Raw genomic sequence first — 19,940 nt, forward strand, 5'->3', positions numbered from 1 at the left:
ACTTTCACTGATATTTTTGGCCTATGAACACATGGCGGATCTGTTGCAATGTCTGTTGGCAATCTCAGATGTAACAAAAGTACATGACATGACAAACTAGACGAGCAGTCAGGAGTGATGCTATAGCCCACCGCTGTGTATTCTGTGGCAGGGCTTTGAAATGACAAAGAGAGCAAGGAGGACAGAGAGTAGGGGGAGGAGTGCCACGATTATTTGCTTTCCATCCCTCCGCAGGCTCTTCTGAATCTGATGATTCATCCTTCTGTATAAGAAACTGCTTCCCTTTGTTCATTTTTCGGCAGTTAGCCTCTGGCAGCCTCGTCTGCACAAGAAGGTGTGAGGAGCAGTCTAAATATAGTTTGGCATAAACATACATATATAAAAGAGAAAAAGAAAGCTGCCACCTGGTAATTATGCTGCTAATTAAAGACAAATCACACTTAATAGATTCAGGTCTCACTTGGGGCTTTCCATCCCTCACTACTTTTCTTTTTCTTCACCTACTGCCCTCAATTCCTCTATTTGTAGGCAGGACAAGAAGGGGGGGGGGGCAATCAGGACTGAACTAGGCTGGGCTGCATGTCAGAAGTTGCTCACACCTGTTTAAAAGCAGGGGTCACACTTGGACAGACACATCTCCTCCCACAACCAATGCACTTGCTAATGCATACAGCAATCCCAACGTATACTCACCCAGCATACACAATTAATTTTGCCAAGTGCTAAATATGAATAAAAACTGTCTTTGAGACTTTGAGTGTAGAGAAATGAAGACGTGCTTGTAAAAGCATAAATATGGAATGGCAATCTAAATTCTGAGAAATGTTATATTAAAATACAACAATACACAAAAACAAAAAATATTGTATAATAAAATACATTTTGTTACCAATACTATATTTGTATGAAAAAGGAAAAAAATAATGACTTTATTCAACGATTTGCATCTGTATGTCACGACTGACACTGAAGAGCTTATGCTATGTACATCCAGCGGATGCTCTCCAAAAAGCTGCTACGGTGCAAAATTGTTGAATAAAATAAATAAATAAAGTCACTTCATAACATTGCGGTTGAATCACTGATGGGCAGAATTCAGACTATGTTTTTTTATACTATTCTGCACCTTGACAGTGGCAATTGTTTGGCAGCCAATGGACCAGTCACAAGCCTATCTAAAATATCTTAAATTGTGTTCCCAGGAGTTTGGAACGACATGGGCTAAGTAATGACAATTTTTTATTTTGGGGTTGGTTATTATATAACCAATGAAATCTCATCACGTGTTGTGAAGTTCATTTTAAATGAGTCCTACACACAAATCAATCCCATTACTCAACAAATTGGCAGGTTCAGTATAATGGACACCGTTTACAAAACATAATGCATTTTCATTTATGTGCCAGTTTGTGCAGATAAGCAAACACATCCACAGACATGCACACAAGCACCTGCACAGTACCCATCTGTTTTCTGCAGGGGATATCATTGTATTCACAGCACTGAATAAGCAACATCAAAGACTTTGCAGGACGTGGCTGTCTATGAAAGCTTTCACCGTCCATGAAGTGGACATTTAGTATTCCTTTCCAATTGGGTCAGTGTAGGTAGCATTACTACAGACTTGAAAAGTGGAGCTGCTTCACGTCGGATCAAAGTGCAATCTAAATAAAATATCAAAAGTGCAGAGCTTCGGTTTGCATGAAGGCTGCTTATTATGCAAGTTTATGTTAAAGGAATCTTTTTGAAAGCACATTGCAGATGTTCACAGGCATGGGTAATTAACAGCCATAACCATGCGGCAAATAGGATAACGTCATGTATCTTTGCATGCCCTCCCTGGGTGCTGCACTGCACTGCATGGGCAAAACATGCTTGCAAATGCATGAACTCAAGAAATTAACATCTAGCGCGACCCAGAGTTTAACAAGTTCTCGCCCCTAACCCTTTAGCTTAATGCAGTTCAAAGTGTAAAAATGTCTTGTAGTTCTTAAAAACACACACTACAAGTGCTATTGACATCAGACTGGAAGTCTGCATGCTGCACGGTAATGTTTGCACAGCATGACGCACTCTTTTAATTAAATGACAAACTGAGAGGAGAGGCCTTCGTGGAGGGATGAGTGATGGGTGATGATTCTGCCATGCAAAACCCCCTTCCTGAGCTCACAATATCTCTTTCAACAACGCTATTGAGAAGACAAGAAAAAACTGAAAGATCCCTTGCAGCACATACGCCAGTTTGATGTTTACTGGAAATCTTCCCATATTATTTTCACGAAGCCTGTGAACCTGTCATTGTCACTCGGCTTTAAGAATAAGAAGAGCTTTCCAGGAAAATAAGTGTCGGACTACAGGATTGGATTTACAGACCCGTAGTGCCGTCTATCGCATCATGGTCTCTGTCGCTATTTTTGAAAAGGTGCTGGGAAAAAGCCAGGGATAGGAGTTGGCTGAGAGATAAATTATGCACTGTTGCGATTCACTGGAGTGCTTCATAAGGATTAAGATCCTTAAATGAAACACAAGTGCATGGATAATTCACCAAGAGAAGATTTTTCTCCCCCTGCAAAACAGACTTGCAAGTTCAACTTACTTGATCTGCAATAGCAAGGCCCAGCTTGTCCATTCTTGATCCAGCTTCGGCAATCTTCTTTGAAGCACCAATCACATCAGAGGTGTTTTTGAGTGGTCCTTTACCCCTGGGAAAAAAAAACATAGCAGTTTCTTTCACAGTTACTGTTCTGTGTGCAGTCTCATGTGATGTGCTAGCGAGTATGTGCAAGCTTGGATGATACATGTCAAACCGTCAACAAGTTCGACAAATAAGAACTGCTGGTCATACTGACAAGGTTGATGGGGAAAAAAAGGCTTTTGTTTCACAGCCTCACACTCCCAGGAACAGCGCAGCACGAACAGGGCTTTTTGGGCAAGACTAGATCAATTCGCTTCCAATTGATTAATCTCATTAAGGAGGAACATCCCTCTCCAACACGCTTCCATTCACTAGTAGCTTGAAGACTTCGAGGGGGGTACGAATGAACGAGATACGCATAGACAGACAGATGGCGTGATCTAGCAGCAGCTCCCACCCACTTCTGTGATGTCTGGTCAGCTTTCTGGGGTCACTGCCACTTCAGTTCATTTAATATTTCTGGCCTCATCCATCCCAGCCCCCCCCCCACTGCTCCCTGGTTACGAGCTGGCCAGCCATTTGCCAGTTCTGTGTGCCCACAAGGGACTGCGGGGCACAGTTGGCAAGTGGCGCAACCTGGATTCAAAGCTGCTCTCTTCAGGCTAAACTGAACAATCCAACCCACAACAGATGGAATTTTGTGTTTTTGCTCTTCCGCTACACTCACCCCTCCCCATTACTCTCTCTCCCTTTCGGTGCCGTTCAGACAGGGTCCTCCTGGCAGCACTGCATCTATCAAAAGTCACAGGAATTCACTAGAGACACCGTCTCAAAAAAGAAAATGCACCCCACAAAGAGCGACCAACACTTCTAACATTTTGAAACACAAAAGATGGGCTTATTTGATGTTGCCCCACCCACAACCCGCCCTAGGTGAGATTGTGGCCATTACAAGGTGACTGTCGAGCAAGGGTGACTTCATCTCACTTGACAATCCCACACTCATATGCAAATTTGACTGAGTGCCCATGAATTAGCCACTGATACTGGTTCCAGATGGGGGTAGTGCATTTTTGTGTGCGTGTGTGTGTGTGTGTCATAACTGCTCAAGCACTGGACCACAGCATGCACAGACAGGTGGCTCCAAAATATGTGACACGAATCCAGGCGATGCATGCTTTATTCATGAGCAGAAAGGGACATAAGCAGAATTGGTGGCAAGCCGCTTCTCTGCAGATATTGAGGCCGGATAAAGGCTCCTGAAATCAATTTCCTCTTTATAGCATTAACCTTCATGGGATTGTGTACCCATCCAAGGTCGAGGGGCAATAATTTGGGCGTGGACTGAATTAACTTGCCGAGACCTTCACTCAGCACATTTCGGCAGGTGACACATCAGCACCGATTGCCATTTTTCATGCAAATGCCACCAAATCTGTGCAACCACACTGACAGATGTACTGCAGCCTTGTTGCTTTTTTACTCGAGACAATGACAGATTTCTGGGGGCCTTCAACAAGAGGCATGAGTGTCACCTTCAACGAAAACAATACCATTCTCCCAACTAAAACACAAAACAGCCGACAGATACGTCATGTTTAGGGCAAAATAGTTGATGAGCATTTTAATGAACATATAATAAGTAAATGATCACTTTTGATTAGGTCAATCTTTGCATTATGGTTTTCTACCGCTGTGATCCAACAATAAGCATATAGTATCTAGCTTTGTTCCCAAATTTGTATACTAAAAGTCAGCAAAACCTAAAAATAAATAAATAATTAAAAAAAAAAATCTACAAAAACCTCCCTTTAGTATAGTGAATATTCAGGTATTCACTACACTGGAAGGAATGGAGATCTGTTCCTGAACAGGAGGAAACAGCAAACAAAGCTGATTTTCCCTATTCTTGAGATAAGGCTGAGTGACAGCCATCCTTCAGTCATTACTATGTGTGCAATATTGACGAACAGTGTCCTCAGCATGATCCACTTAACAAAAAAAAAGGGGGTGTCTAGGCAGGGAGAGGTGATAGTCCAAGACATTTTCCATCTCTGTCTCTCTCGCTTACACACACAAACACACAGTGTCCTCTGAGAGAGCAGATGGCAGTCACTCTCAGGTGTGCAGCCCATGAGCGTGCTCTGTCACACCTAAAATGGCCTTTTCCTCGATTCTGTCAGCATACAGGGGAGGAATTCAGGTGACCTTTTCTTTGTCCAGCAGCTCCTGTCCTTTGTTGTTTTTAAATCAAATTTTTTTTAAGAGGTCGAAAGATTTTGTTCTCTTCAAAACCCTTTCTTCTGGGATCACGCATGATGGAAAGACAATGAGGCAGGCAAATGAGGCAGGTAAAAAGCCCACAAAAAAAATCCACAGCTCATTTGCTTCCACTGAGAAGAAAAAGGTTCCGTGAGACAGAACTGAGTGCTTGTCTAAGTTAATATTAGACCTTACTAATTGATGGCCGATTTAGGTAAATGACAGGGGAAATTAGGTATAAAAAAAATAACAGATTTCACCAGTCTCTCTTTCAATATTGGAAAAGATTTCCCTATAAAAAGGCTCGCACACATTTCATTGCCAATGCAAACTGCCATACAAACCAATATAAAGCTGAAGCACTGAGCCTCGACACAGTGAAACCGGAGCAGTAGTGCATGGCCAGAGAGGTCTATTGAGTTGAGTCTAAAAGGGTTTTGTGTGTGTGTGTGTGTGTGTGTGGTCTCTGACGGGTATTCGAGCAGGGAAGAGGGCAGTTTGAGCTCACCTGGTGAAGTCGGTCATCTCCATCATGATCATGCACATTTGCTTGGCCAAAACGATGATGTCATTTCCGCTGTCATCCCACTTGGATACCTCGGCGTCCAGCTTGCTCTTCTCCTCCTGGAAACTGGCCACCTGCTCTGCAATCTTCGCCTTCTGCTCCTGAGGTAGCTGAGCCATGATGGCCTGCCAATTCCACAGAGAATCTCATATATAACACACCGTACATAAATCTGCTCACGATATGCTGATCTATGACGGTTAATGAGGAAAAGAGATGACAAAGGATATGCAATTAAAAAAGAAAATTGATGTTCAATCCCCCTTCCTGCTTCTTTCTTTGCTTCTCTCTTACACCTTTCTTTGTCCTTCTCTCTCACACCTTTCTTTGTCCTTCTCTCTCACGCTCTTTCTCCCTCTCATTTCTTGCATGACCGGCCTGGCCCGAGCGAGCAGGAGAGATTTTACAGCTTTGGCTGGTGGCGTATGGGCTATGAAACATTCCTCTAATTCTGTAAAAGGTTCACAACCTTTCAGAACTATGCTGAGCAATGCTTTCTGTAGCCTCAATAGACTTACAAAACTCGAATGAGGAGGCCAGTTGAATATGTGCCACTGCATTCAGTGCATCAAATGAACAGAATACCAGTCTGATCTTTGTTAAATAACACGCATGCCAACTAGCTGTTATGCCATTTTTGAGGGATTATACTCAATCCTAACTGTCAAAACATGGTGGTTCAGGGGTACCTCTATTCTGTTAAAAAGTTTTGGGGCAGAACAACCTTTTTTTAATCATTAATAAGAAATGATCCTTGAACCCCAAATCAGAATATTACAATTTCTGAGTGACTGGAGTAAAGGCTGTATAAATAAATAAATAAATAAATAAATAAATATATCACTGTCATATATATATAAAACCATTTCTGGCAAGTTCTCAAAATTTTCTCTTTAAATTTGGAGCACCGGCACAACACACGTGGCACACATTAGCGCATTAGCTGAGTGACTAGGATTCCCACTGGAGCTGGGGACTAAATCAAAAGCCTCTGGGGGGGTGGAACAGGAGGCTGGACAGTGATTACAGACTTATATAATCACATTCTCACTCAAGCACAACCTTCACTGCCCCGTTTTCTACAACTCTCTAAACAAAAATACTACTTGCTTCCCCGGCAACAAGGTTCAACGGGAAATGTAAGTCTTCTGCAACGCTTTTATCTTTAACAAGAGCTTTCTGTTCAAGTCTTGAGCTCTTAAAGTCTCCTGCCATCCCCTAGATGATTAGAGCTGAATATTTTTTTCGGTATTTTTTAGTTTTCATCAACATGCTCACATCACTATGGAAAAGGAGGGTGAGAGGTCTGTAATTATATTCATGCGAGGTTGGGGAACAAAGAATATGCGACTGGCACAGCGGATGTAAATATGAATAGATGACAGCCTTACACGACCAGGAACAATTCTTATTGACAAAAGAAAATCTGAATTTTTAAAATGCATTTATATAAAAAAATTAAAAAATCTTGGGCCACATATTGCTTTTACATTTGTGCTGTCACACAAGGAACTCTGAAAAAGTGCTTGCAGGAAAAGCAAGCACTCTTACTAACAAGATCCCCAAACACAACTTGGTTCCCGTTACCTCTCTCTCACAACACTGAATTTAAAAAGGAAAACAGGATGCCAATCATCAGCAGTGTCTACCATCACCACAGCTGTGGACTAGAGAATACATTCAAACTAATAACAAAAATAATAAAAAAACATTTATGTGTGTGTGTGTATATATATATATATATATATATATATATATATATATATATATATATATATATATATATATATATATATATATATATATATATATATATATATATTCACTGTTCCTTCCAGCTATATAGGGATGGATTTTCATAAGTATTACCAAGGCAACAGAAGAGGATGTGAAGGGAGGGGGTGAGAGAAATGGAGGTAGAGAGGGGGCGAGGTTTGATGTCTGTTTCGCTGGTGGCAACATCAGGAGCGCTGTTGACACGAAATCAGTACAGAATCTTAAAAACACTGATTCAGAGTTCTTGTGCCATTGGGGCTTAACAGTGAAGCAAAGGTAGATTTGGCCATGATGCTGCAAATCTGACCGGTGGATAAAGCGTTTAGCACCTCACAACGCTGTCTAACGACTCTTTAAATCGACTGTGATAAAGTTTTATTATAGAAACACTGAAAAAGATGGAACTTACTACATCCTTGGACAAGTTCCATGCAAGTATCTACAAAGGAACCTTATCGTCTTGTAATTTTAGGATTGAGTTGGACACTTTTTGACATCCCTAAGTGGATCCATAAACTGGCCATCCATGAAACCAAAAGCTGTGAACTACAAAAGCCCCAACTCTCACCCGAGCGCTTTTTCCGCCGATGGTCTGTTCGTCTTCCGTCTGCACACTGGTCCTGCTACGAGAATCAAAGTCTTCAGTCTCAAAGTCAGAGTCGTCCAGTTCCTCTGGGGTCTGTGGGGGATACAGAATATAGAGAGCATAAAGAAAAGCATTAGCAAGTTCTTTCAACAACTGAAGTCATTTATGGACTGCAGCAAAAGCTTAAGATCCTCACAGCAAAGTTCTTTCTCGTTGGGTTAAAAAAGTAGCACAAAATGCCTTTGCCTTGGTATACTGTCAGCAAACAACTGTTATGGCATTTGGCATTTATATGAGCTTGTAGATTTCTGATGTGCACTTTGCTAAGTTCGCTTAGCAATTCTTTAAAATCTCATTGTATATATTCTTTATAATCTAATATTGTAAATAATCTAATATTGTTAACTACAAATTTTTATGTTAGTAGTTGTGGAGATTGCTTAAAGGTATATAACTCAACTAGCCTGTGTGTTTTAAATTTATAAGACTTTTGAACACAAATTAAGATATTTTTGATGAATTCTGAGAGCTCTCTGATCCTCCCATAGAAAGCAAGCATCCTAACATGATCAAAGCTCAAAAACACAGCAAGGACACTGTTAAAATAATCTAGTGGTTGAAGTGTAATTTTTAGAAGCTATTGAGAACACTTTTTGTGGCCAGAGAAAAAAATAAGAGCTCTCAGAGAGCTCTCTGAATTCATAAAAAATATAGTTTTCCCGAAGATGAGTGAAAGTTATATAGGTTTGAAATGACATGAGGTTGAGTAATTTTCATTTTTGGGTGAACTATCCCTTTAAGTGCCCAAGTAGTTTTTAACTTTGCTATTTGGTTGCTTGGTCCTTTTCTGATACTATTCTACTCTCTGTATAGTTCAGAGTAACACTTTCAATGCAACAAAAAGTGAAATATTGAAGCAATAAAGTCCGACCTCAAATCATGAGCAATTATAACAGGGATACTTTCCTTAGCAAGCACTCCATAAAAAAGGCTACCTATGCATTTTTAAAGCAAATATGTAATGAGGGACATTTTAGCAGTAAAATGTTTCTACTTGTCTGCTGTACACAGAAACAGAATGATCTGGCACACCAATGCAGCGGATACACCACGTTTTCCCTGTACTCAACTGAACTAACTCTCTTTCTCTCTAATCCCTGCACTGAATGCCAAACATGCCTCTTATAACTCTACTGCTCTATTAGTATGCACTTGCGAGCAGAGGGACCTGTTTGCAGAGGGAAATGGTGGAGAATGGGGAGGGGTGGCAGGGGGGAAGAGCCCTCACTGACAAGAAAATGCATTTCAGCTTGATAGGAGAAAGGACGAGATGTGAGAAGATACGGAGGTATTATTTCGCCAGTGCTGCAAGCCGTGCTTATCCGACTGTCTGTACAATCCATTTATGAGGAGATTCTGACTGGCTCACGATGCAGCTGCTCCAATAATAGACACCTCAAGCATCCCAAAACTCTGCCTGCTGAAGATGACATCAAAACAACAAAGCCAAACAAAGTCAGCCAAGGTGTGGACGATGTTTTCGAAGTGCCCAGGCTAATATCATAACCATGTTTTGATGTAATCTAGAAAATCACACTGGTGCAAAAAATAAATAAATAAAAAAATAAATAAAAAATGATTTTAGGGTAATGGTGCTAAAATTTTAAATGACTACTCATCGCTAACAAGGTTGCAAATAATCTTATTTAAATCCCGAATTGAAATACCAAAAAAAAAAAAAAAAAGTGGCTATAACAAAAATATTAAACCTCACAATTGGACATCAAATTAAAAAAGTAGAATGATTTCTAAAAGATGATGTGTTCTGTAAATTGTCATTTTGTTACATAGTGTGGATAGAAGATTCTATTAAAAAGAGCATTTAGTTTATACATGCATGACATTAAACAATAACACTTCATTTCCAAGAAAGTATCACCTCTTTTGAATTTCATTTTTGTAAATTCCTCTTCATTTCAAATTCCTGTTTGATGCCACCCATTAAATTCAAATTGCAACCTATGAACTACAAGGAAACCGATTTTGGGAACTCAAAACTTTGCCCAACCCCAGTATCTAGTGAGAAAGAGTGATGGAAGCCACAGACAGCTCAAAAATATCTACCTTGCTATCCAAGAGAATGCATCGCATCTATAAACTAGGGCAGTAGTGAGCAGGCATTTGAATAAACAGTGTAAGATGCCTGAAGCAGTGTAGGTATGGTGAGGTGAATTTGCAGGCTACAGTAGCCGCTCAGCAGCTATGAGGATCTGTGCTAAGGAAGGGCCATTAGTACCAGTGACATCCCCTCAACAGAGTCGTCGAGGGCTGCCTGCCTGTCAAATATTAGGTGACGGCCGGTCGGCAAGGACTACGAGTGCAGTACTTACTGAGGTTAAAGACTCTGTCCATCTTAAGTAGCCTAAGCCGCACACTTGTCTCTTCCGATCGAGGATTTCCTGCGCGGCGGAGAGGTTGATGCCCACTGGGCACTAGTGTTGGCTGATTGGCTAGTGCTCAAGCTCTGTCTAAATGTATGAGCTTGACATGGCGTGTGTGTGTGGAAGCAAGCAACTTGAAAGTCAAACATGAAAGTTTTTCCCCACCTATCTCAATGTCTGCAGGATGTATTAAAACAGTGCTCTCTAACAAACCCCAGCGATCGCCAGACCTCTGGGCGGTTTTCTTATCGGTTCGGACGAGTCGTCTTAGAACAAGGGCCCTGAAGCAAAAAATACCATACACAGTGAGAAAAACTAAACGAGATAGCAAAGATCACGCCTCTTCTTTTGACCCAATAGAGGCATAGGGGGTTTTAGCATTAGGGGCATGTTCAAAACTACAAACAAGTAGATCCTGCCTGCCAAAAGGCCTTTTGTTTTAACCACTGAATCAAATCTAGATAACTAGAGAAGGATGTCTAGAGTGAAAAAAGAAAGAGCAACTACAGCTTTCCTAGGATTTGAAAAAAATAGAGGGAAAAATGCTAATTAAATCCCCTTTATAAAAAAAAAATCAATTGTGTATTATAATGCAAATAAAGCGTAAAGGATCCCCCATCTAATTTTGTGCTTATTCTAATTTAAACCCTCTGTTATTAATGAACATTTTACAAACTCAGTTTCTTCTGCACCAACTAGTGAGTCAATGTGAATCGTCTTGCTACTTGACATTTAATAAGAAAGGGCTGGTGGATGTATTCAAACAAAGGATGCACGTACAAAGGTAGGAAAGAAAGATGATGCGATTACAATTATCAATAGCAAATATACGAGTGCATATATGTGCCGCCCAATTTCCAGAGGCCTTTTAATCGAATGCTACTCCGGCTTCATTATCCAGGTCATGACCACACTCTTTGCTTTAACTAAAGGCGTTAATACATTCCAACACACTTCCTCACAAGCCAATTATTCAAATTCAGTGTACATTATCTTTGCAATTAATTGAAAACTCGTTAGTCTGGAACTAGTCTGGAACTACCGTTAACCTAGACGTATATTTGTAATTAATTGAAAACTCAATTTTAATCGAATGAAGTTAAGGGTCTGTGCGTTTCCCTGCGCAGCAAGAGCGACTGTTGTCTGCTTATTGTCAGACTGTTAGCTAACGCTTCACTGCAAGCTAGCAACCATCTGTCCAATGTTACAGTTCAGCTTTGGGAAAGACCATTAACCCTCAGACAACGACAGCTCTGGTAATAGTGCACATGGAGAGGGAAATCTGTTCAATTAGGTTACCATTTGCCCAAAACAAATTCACAATTAGTTTCTAATAAAGTGGCACATATATGCACACCAGGCTTTTCGTTTTTTCTCTCACGTTCAGTTTAAGTGCAGTATTATTTCGAGGTATATACAGTCGTGGACAAAATTGTTGGTACCCTTTGGTCAATGAAAGAAAAACTCACAATGGTCACAGAAATAACTTTAATCTGACAAAAGTAATAATAAATAAAATTCTATAAATGTTAACCAATGAAAGTCAGACATTGTTTTTCAACCATGCTTCAACAGAATTATTAAAAAAAAACTCATGAAACAGACCTGGACAAAAATGATGGTACCCTAACTTAATATTTTGTTGCGCAACCTTTTGAGGCAATCACTGCAATCAAACGCTTCCTAACTGTCAATGAGACTTGCACCTCTCAGCAGGTATTTTGGCCCACTCCTCATGAGCAAACTGCTCCAGTTGTGTCCGGTTTGAAGGGTGCCTTTTCCAGACTGCATGTTTCAGCTCCTTCCAAAGATGCTCAATAGGATTGAGGTCAGGGCTCATAGAAGGCCACTTTACAATAGTCCAATTTTTTTCTCTTAGCCATTCTTGGGTGTTTTTAGCTGTTTTTGGGTCATTGTCCTGTTGCAAGACCCATGACTTGCACTGAGACCAAGCTTTCTGACACTCTGCTAGTACATTTCTCTCTAGAATTCCTTGATAGTCTTGAGATTTCATTGTACCCTGCACAGATTCAAGACACCCGGTGCCAGACGCAGCAAAGCAGCCCCAGAACATAACAGAGCCTCCTCCATGTTTCACAGTGTTCTTTTCTTGATATGCTTCATTTTTTCGTAACATACAGCTGATGTGCCTTGGCAAAAACTTCGATTTTTGTCTCATCTGTCCACAGGACATCTGTTCAATTAGGTTACCATTTGCCCAAAGCAGTTTGGCAAAACTTCTGATTTTGTCTCATATTCAGTCTTGTCAACATTATTCCAGTTTCTTTCAACAATGGTGTCCTCCTTGGTCGTCTCCCATGTAGTCCACTTTGGCTCAAACAACGACGGATGGTGCGATCTGACACTGATGTTCCTTGAGCATGAAGTTCACCTTGAATCTCTTTAGAAGTCTTTCTAGGCTCTTTTGTTACCATTCGGATTATCCGCTCTTAGATTTGTCATCAATTTTCCTCCCTGCGGCCACGCCCAGGAGGTTATACAGTCCCATGGATCTTAAACTTCTGAATAATATGTGCAACTGTAGTCACAGGAACATCTAGTTGCTTGGAGATGGTCTTATAGCCTTTACCTTTAACATGCTTGTCTATAATTTTCTTTCTGATCTCTTGAGACAACTCTTTCCTTTGCTTCCTCTGGTCCATGTCGAGTGTGGTACACACCATATCACCAAACAACACAGTGATTACCTGGAGCCATATATATAGGCCCAATGGCTGATTACAAGGTTGTAGACACCTGTGATGCTAATTAGTGGACACACCTTAAATTAACATGTCTCTTTGGTCACATTATTTTCAGTGTTTTCTAGGGGTACCATCATTTTTGTCCATGCCTGTTTCGTGAGTTTATTTTTTTAAATAATTCTGTTGAAGCATGGTTGAAAAACAATGTCTGACTTTCATTGGTTAACATTTATAGAATTTTTATTTATTATTACTTTTGTCAGATAACAGTTATTTCTGTGACCATTGTGACTTTTTCTTTCATTGACCAAAGGGTACCAACAATTTTGTCACGTCTGTATATATATATATATATATATATATATATCCTCACAGAGCAAACCACCAATTAACCCTCTAAATCCGAACAAAAGAAGTTTACCTCAATATTACAAGCTCTTATGAGGGGGGAAAAAAGGGAAGTGCTAAAAGAGCATATAAGTAGGTGGCATAGTTAAAGTAACAAAGTCTTTAACAGCTCTTTCAAAAGAATAGATAAATTCATCAAAAAAAAAAAAAAGCATCAATCTAGTCACAATCATATTCCAAAACTGAACTGCATGCAGATTTCTTTCTATACAGTTTTGATGCATTTTTTGTAATAGTAATAGCCCTTTGTGGAAAACAACAGCTTACATGTTCTGCCTAATACCTAAGTGTTAAGTGAGACAAAAAGCAGTACAGGGTTCAAAATGACCTGAAGATGAGAACTGTTTTAGGCAAACCTTTTAAAATTTTTAAAGGTTTCTCACCCTGATCATAAGCACAGCCTTCCTGATGTCCCTCACACCATCATATACCAGACGTGAGGCATCAATGAACTCGTTCTCATCCAGTGGCTGGCTTGGGTTGGCGCTGAGAGCCTCCACGGCTGCCTCTACCTGCTCAGTGAAACGTGGCATCACTGTAAACACACACACACACACACACACACACACAAAGGACAAACAGCAAGGTCAGAAACGGCAAAAGAGAAAAAAAAAAAAAAGATTAATTTTGCTGGAAACAATTCCGTTTCAACTCAGCAAATATAAGTGAGCTGCAGTACAATTCAATCAAGACATTGCGCCTGTAGAAATATATAATTCAAATTAGATTTGAATTGAATCGACGCTTCCCCCATCTAACTTGGAACGCCTCAAACAGAGCTGAGTAAACTCAGAAATTCACGGTGGATGTGTTGCTGGATTTTAATGACTGCTCAAGGCAACTTTTAATCAGGCTTTACTTGACTGCGAGAACGGCAGATGAGTACACTTAATCCAGAGGCACCCTTAAACGAATCAATCACAAAACAGGTGGCAGCAAGACCTCAAAGCCACACAAACTCTCGCTGCATTCAAAGGCTATGGGACCTGGAAACCTTTTGAGGGTTGCTTCTTATGCGTTTTGTGGATGGCATTTACCAATTTATTCCCAGAGGATATTTAATGACAACGGCTGCGTGCAACAAATGAATACCATCCGGCATGGAGACCACATTTAGAGCTTTGGGCTTAATGAACCAAATGCAAAGTTTTTAAGCAGTAAACCAAACAAACAGCCTGGCTGTTAAATTTTTTTTAAATGGATTAAGATGGTGATTGCAAAAAGCTTTCATGGCTAGAAAACAGTTTCTGCTCGTAGCTTATTTCTACTACATTTTGGGTAGTAAGCACACTGAGACCATCTGAGACCAAACGGTCATGAAATTTGGTTTGGGTTGATTCACCTGATTCAGCATGATCTATAGCAGCTTGCCCAACCACTTCTTGAGGCCGACCCTCTAGTCACGCAACACCTCCCAGCCATAAAATAATATTCCCTCCCTATAGGCGTTGAACACATCTACATTAATACTCATTCTTATTCACAATTTAGGACTGCACTGGGGAGTACAGTAGCAGGAAGGTATTGAATAATATGATGTACAATGGGGAAAAAGTGAACACTTGGAATTTGCATTAACAAAAGGTTTTATAAGGCTTACAGGGCATGAGGTCTAACAGTAATTAAAGCAATCGTTAGTGACATAACATCCTCTTCCAATATGGCCCAGCTATTTGTTTTAGCGCAAAGCTGAATAGAGTACACAAAATGTGACACTGCATTCCCCAAGAGAAAGTCCGTAAATGAACGGGAAAATCGTATGCTTTGTCCCAGAGGAATGAACCATTGCTGTATTTTTAGTCTTAAAAAGGCTCCTGAAGGCATCCGAACGCTATTATGTAACTGCACATGAAAGTAATATTACACATTATCTACCTGAAAACAGTAATAGTACGCTTTATTTTCCTTATAAAGCTAGAGTGCACATATTGGTCACAGGCAGTGTCTCAAAACTTAGTGAGCTGTCTATTCAGATAGCACTTTTGGGCACAGCCATGTTTCACAACCTTGCGAGGAAGTAGATAAAGTTACTTTTATTTTAAAATCAGCAGTCTTGTACCAACACCCTACAAACCCACTCAAGGAAATTCTGGCCCAGATGGCAGCAGCACTATTTTTGGATGCCTGTGCAGCATTTTCAGATATTAAACAAGAACAATGGATTTTAAAATAGAAATTAGTCACACATACATAAGTGTAATCGCCAAATATAATTTTAAATGGAGAGTTCTGACCAAGTTAGGATCAGATGAAGCATATTCGAAGCAGTTGTAAGCCAATGATAAACTAACTTATTTTAATGCACCAAATAATGTCAATCATAAGCAGTCATTATTATTATTATTATTATTATTATTATGAGTTTTGATTTAGCAGAATTATTTGTTAATTATTACATTTTGGCTCATGACGCATAAAACTTTTATGCAGCTACAGACATTTATTGCAAAAAAACAAACAATTTCAGGCCTATAGTGTTCTGGTTTATACCTGTATCAGTGAGAAGCTTGGTGGCTTCCAGAACCTTTTCTGTGTAGACCCCAGGTTCATAGTTGTCCATCTCAGATATGACCACATGGACCACACGGGCAGCTCTACCTCGAATGGCCCCAGCAGTGCGATCCAGGCCATCAACATCCTTCTCTTGAAGAGCTATGACACACTTGTTAACATCCTCTAGAATGTGATTTTCTAATGCAAAAAGAAAGAAAAATACACAAGAGAAGCAATGTTTAAAATAACTTGTGAAGACTGGAGAAATGTACAGAATGCTAACCACAATGCAAAGCATGAAGACAGGAAATCCTCATCCTTCATGCTGTATTTACATTGTCTCTGACTTAAGAACATTAACAGGAACCACAAGGGTGGATGAAAAAAAGATTAAACACACACTCAGACAGTTTAGTAATGGGTGTCTGGGAAATGCAAATCAACATGGTAAACTGTAATCTGTCCTTGAGAGGAGGTGAAGGCAGTCAGTCAGCCTACAGCTTAACAAGAACCGTTAAAGGCCATGTCTGACAGGGGGATGGTAGGTCTTTAACATTCGTGATAGAAGTGTCAATTCCATTGGGGAGAATTGACACTCAAGAGCTTTTGTCTGCTTCTGAAAAGCTAATGAACTTCTTTAAACGTGGCCACTAAGCATCCCACGATCAGAAGTGACCAGTTTCATCCAACGCTGATAGAGATGTAGGTATAAATGCTTTTCACCTCTTCTGCATGAAGCTATTCTGGGTCTGGTACAAACAGACAGAAACCAAGCAGCCTGTCATTAGACTGAAGTAGGCTGAAATTATTCTTTACGGTTTAAAAAAAGCTTGTTGTTTATGACATCTGGTGAGTTTATATTATTGCTGAAGACTACTGCCAGAAAGTGTTTAAAACACTTACAAATTAAATATATAAAAGACAATATGATTTTTTAAACTTTCCATTCATTTAAGGCGAGACACTGCAGGCAAAAACAGTTTTTTCAAGCACCTTTTAACTTTTAGATTTTGGGCTTTTTGGTTTTTAATAAACTGGTGCTGGGGGGGTTCCAGACTAATATTTTAAAGGCTCTCTCAATTATTTTTTGCCTACACTGAGCCATAAATCTCCACTTCAGTAATACTTACACCAAACGTCACAATTTTATTTCTTTTTATTTCTTTGTTCATATATTATTTCTGAATCTGTTCATATATAATTTGCCTATTTATATAAATTTTTATTTGCCCCCCAAAAATCTGAAAATACAATGTTTTCTGTATGTTCTGAATTGAGGAGTAGCTGAAATTAAACTAAATGAGATACTTAAAATTCCCTCTGTAAAATTCCTTTGACTCCAATGTGTCAAAAATATTAAACAAGATCTTCCAAACTAACATCATTCAGTGTTCAAGTGTTATTTTTACCCTACTCACCTGCAGTGTCTCGCCTAAAAAAAATTAAAATGACACATTGACACTGAAGACTGGAGTAACGGCCATCACCAGATAAAATGATTTTCAGTGAATGATAAAAATTTTGGTCTTCTCCCCCCATTTCATTGTACTTTTTGAAAAGAGCAAAATTTAAAAGCACCAAAAGGTAAATGACCATAGTTTTCATTTGCATGTCAACCATCATTTTATCACTAAGAGCCAAGATCCAGCTCTGTACTTTGTAGCGTTGGCTTACCAGACACGCTGAGGAAGTCGTCAATGGAAGTGATGTCGTCCACTGCGTCAGTAAGCACTCGCACCTGTTTCTCCCACTGGTCCTTAAACAAATCCATGTTATCCTGGGCCACTTTGCTGTTAGGCTTAGCAGCCAGGGCCAAGGCTGCATTAATCACCTGTAATTACCACAAGCATTCGATTAAGAAGTACAAAAACTTAAAATAACATCTACACATATGCAGAATGATTTTCTGAGCCAATGCCCTTTCCACAACGACCTTCCGAAAACACATTTACAATCGTTTCAGATTATGACTGAGATTAAACCATGTTTATTTTGATGGAAAGACACATATGTTCAAAGCCCCAGGATGAAGGAATAGTCATGGGAGCTCAGATTAAAAAGCAGTCAAAGCCACAGTGGAGCAAGGGACATACTGCAGGTGCATCTGCGAAATGCTGCGTACCTGAGGGCAAAGTGTTTCCAGTTGGGAAGCGGCCATCCGTACCAACTTTACTCCCTCCTCATTGTTTGAGATGGAGCATGCAAGGTTAGCTACCTACAACAGAAAAAAAATAATTCAGTTTTTTATCATATGACAAATGAGCAGGGAACAAAAAAAATTAGGTTTTCCATCCCTCAAACAAACAGTTTTAATTTAAACACACACCTGCTGTCAGCTGTTGATCTGATTATTTGATAAAATGGTAAAATAATACAGCAGGAAAAAAGCCCTCCAGAGGATTAAGTCAAAACAAAAGCAAAGCCTGAAATTGAGGTCTGGTCGTCTCCCCACACAGGGAATATATTTCATATAATTCACAGGATGATGGCTGACAGCGTCAGGGAGTGGTTCCTAGAGATGATTAAATCACCGTTCTGCCAGGCGGCTGTTACCTCAGGAAAGTGAGAGAGGCAAATATTCCTGACACTTTCAGAAACTCCACAAGCCGCTGAAATCCAGAGTGCTGAGGCAAGCAAACTCACTGCCTGTTGCTGATGTTTATAATGTTATAGAGTAAATTGTCATTTTGACCCACAAATCTCCCTCTTTACTCACGATTCGCCAAACATTCTCTGCAAACAGACGTTATTTGAGTCTATTTGCAGCGGCCAGTTTTTTGAGGCAAGAAATGAGATTATTAGAGTTCTGCTGCCTCGCTTTGGCTGCGCAAGCACCTCTATACAGTGAAGCAAGCACGGCATGTTGCCGAGTAGCTTTATTACTTAAGGCGAGAGTCATTTTAATTAAATGTTACTGAGGGGTTTCATTCATATTTGTTTAGCAGGACTGTTTGGAGTTACTCTACCTTATCGTAATGTGCGAGAATTGGCTATGCCAGGAATGGGAAATCCAGAACACAAGTGGAGTGTAAATGTGAACAGAGCTCAGCGCAGTCACAGAAAACGCCCCACTGACTTCAGGAGTACCACAGCCGACGCTCTTCCGCTCGCTCTCTCTCCCTTAAGCACCATACTGGGAATCTCTCGAACAGCAGGGTGCCATTAGCAAACACACTAGTCAAGCATTAAAAACACGTATACATGCCAACACTTTGAACAAGGAGCACTTCAGTGTGTGCAATAATATTTAGCGGCTAAATCTCATCCGATTTGTCTCCAGTGGTCAGTGAAAAATCTCAAGCCCACCTTTGTTAATACAGTAATATAATACACAAGCCGCTTAACACAAAACATCTGACGGAAATATCCTAAGGGCCACTAGTCTGTATATCTATTGGCCACTCTGGAAGACTGCAACCAGAAGGCTGCCGATCCAATCCCTGCGGGAAACGATCCTTGACCATTACCATTGTGCCTGAGAGCAATGCAGTTAACACCAGACTTGTCCAAGGGGATTTTTAGCCTTGTAATAAGCTCACGATGGCATTCTACACAATTTCTGTGCTAATTACTGCTGGACAAGCTAAATATGTTTATAAAAGTGAACAAAGAATGATTCATTTATCCATTGCAATTATCAGAATTTTTGGCCAATGTATTTTCTTACAGTAAATCGACTATTTTTTCTACCACCAGCTAATGAGAGTGTTACGACAAAGGCATTTTAATAGCATCTCTGATTTAAGCAAGTCTAACACTAACTAGTTTGACCTGCAACAATCAAAATGTCAATCAATAGCTTGCAGCTCTGCATAATTTCAAAGTCATTTCCATTCAAGTACTCATCCTCTTCCTGAGGCTGTTCTTTCTTGCATCAGTGACATCAGACAACATCCCATCAGTGCAGCTAGTATCTCACCCCTCCGTGGCACCGCTGGGTCAACCAAGGGGTGAGTCTGTTCTTATACAAGCTGCCTAGCACATACAGTACGCAGCAGAGTGGATCTCCTCTCTCTTGCTGAAGTTCAAAATAAGGAACTGGCTAATAACTTTATCCATGATTTCTGCA

The 19,940-nt window shown here is 40.1% G+C and overlaps 1 protein-coding gene across 1 annotated transcript in view; it reads right to left on the reverse strand.

Moving 5' to 3' along the window:
* Positions 1–19,940, reverse strand: part of ctnna1 (catenin (cadherin-associated protein), alpha 1) — a 79,492-nt gene that overhangs the window by 12,286 nt on the left and 47,266 nt on the right. The window contains exons 10-16 of the mRNA XM_043256799.1: positions 17,994–18,086; positions 17,546–17,702; positions 15,869–16,069; positions 13,762–13,913; positions 7,807–7,917; positions 5,406–5,587; positions 2,597–2,702 (exon numbers count right to left, since the gene is read on the reverse strand). Coding sequence (XP_043112734.1) covers positions 2,597–2,702; positions 5,406–5,587; positions 7,807–7,917; positions 13,762–13,913; positions 15,869–16,069; positions 17,546–17,702; positions 17,994–18,086 — 1,002 coding nt within the window. The remainder of the gene's footprint in view (positions 1–2,596; positions 2,703–5,405; positions 5,588–7,806; positions 7,918–13,761; positions 13,914–15,868; positions 16,070–17,545; positions 17,703–17,993; positions 18,087–19,940) is intronic.

The sequence above is a fragment of the Puntigrus tetrazona genome, chromosome 14 (assembly GCF_018831695.1).
Source record: "Puntigrus tetrazona isolate hp1 chromosome 14, ASM1883169v1, whole genome shotgun sequence".
Classification (NCBI taxonomy): Eukaryota; Metazoa; Chordata; class Actinopteri; order Cypriniformes; family Cyprinidae; genus Puntigrus; species Puntigrus tetrazona.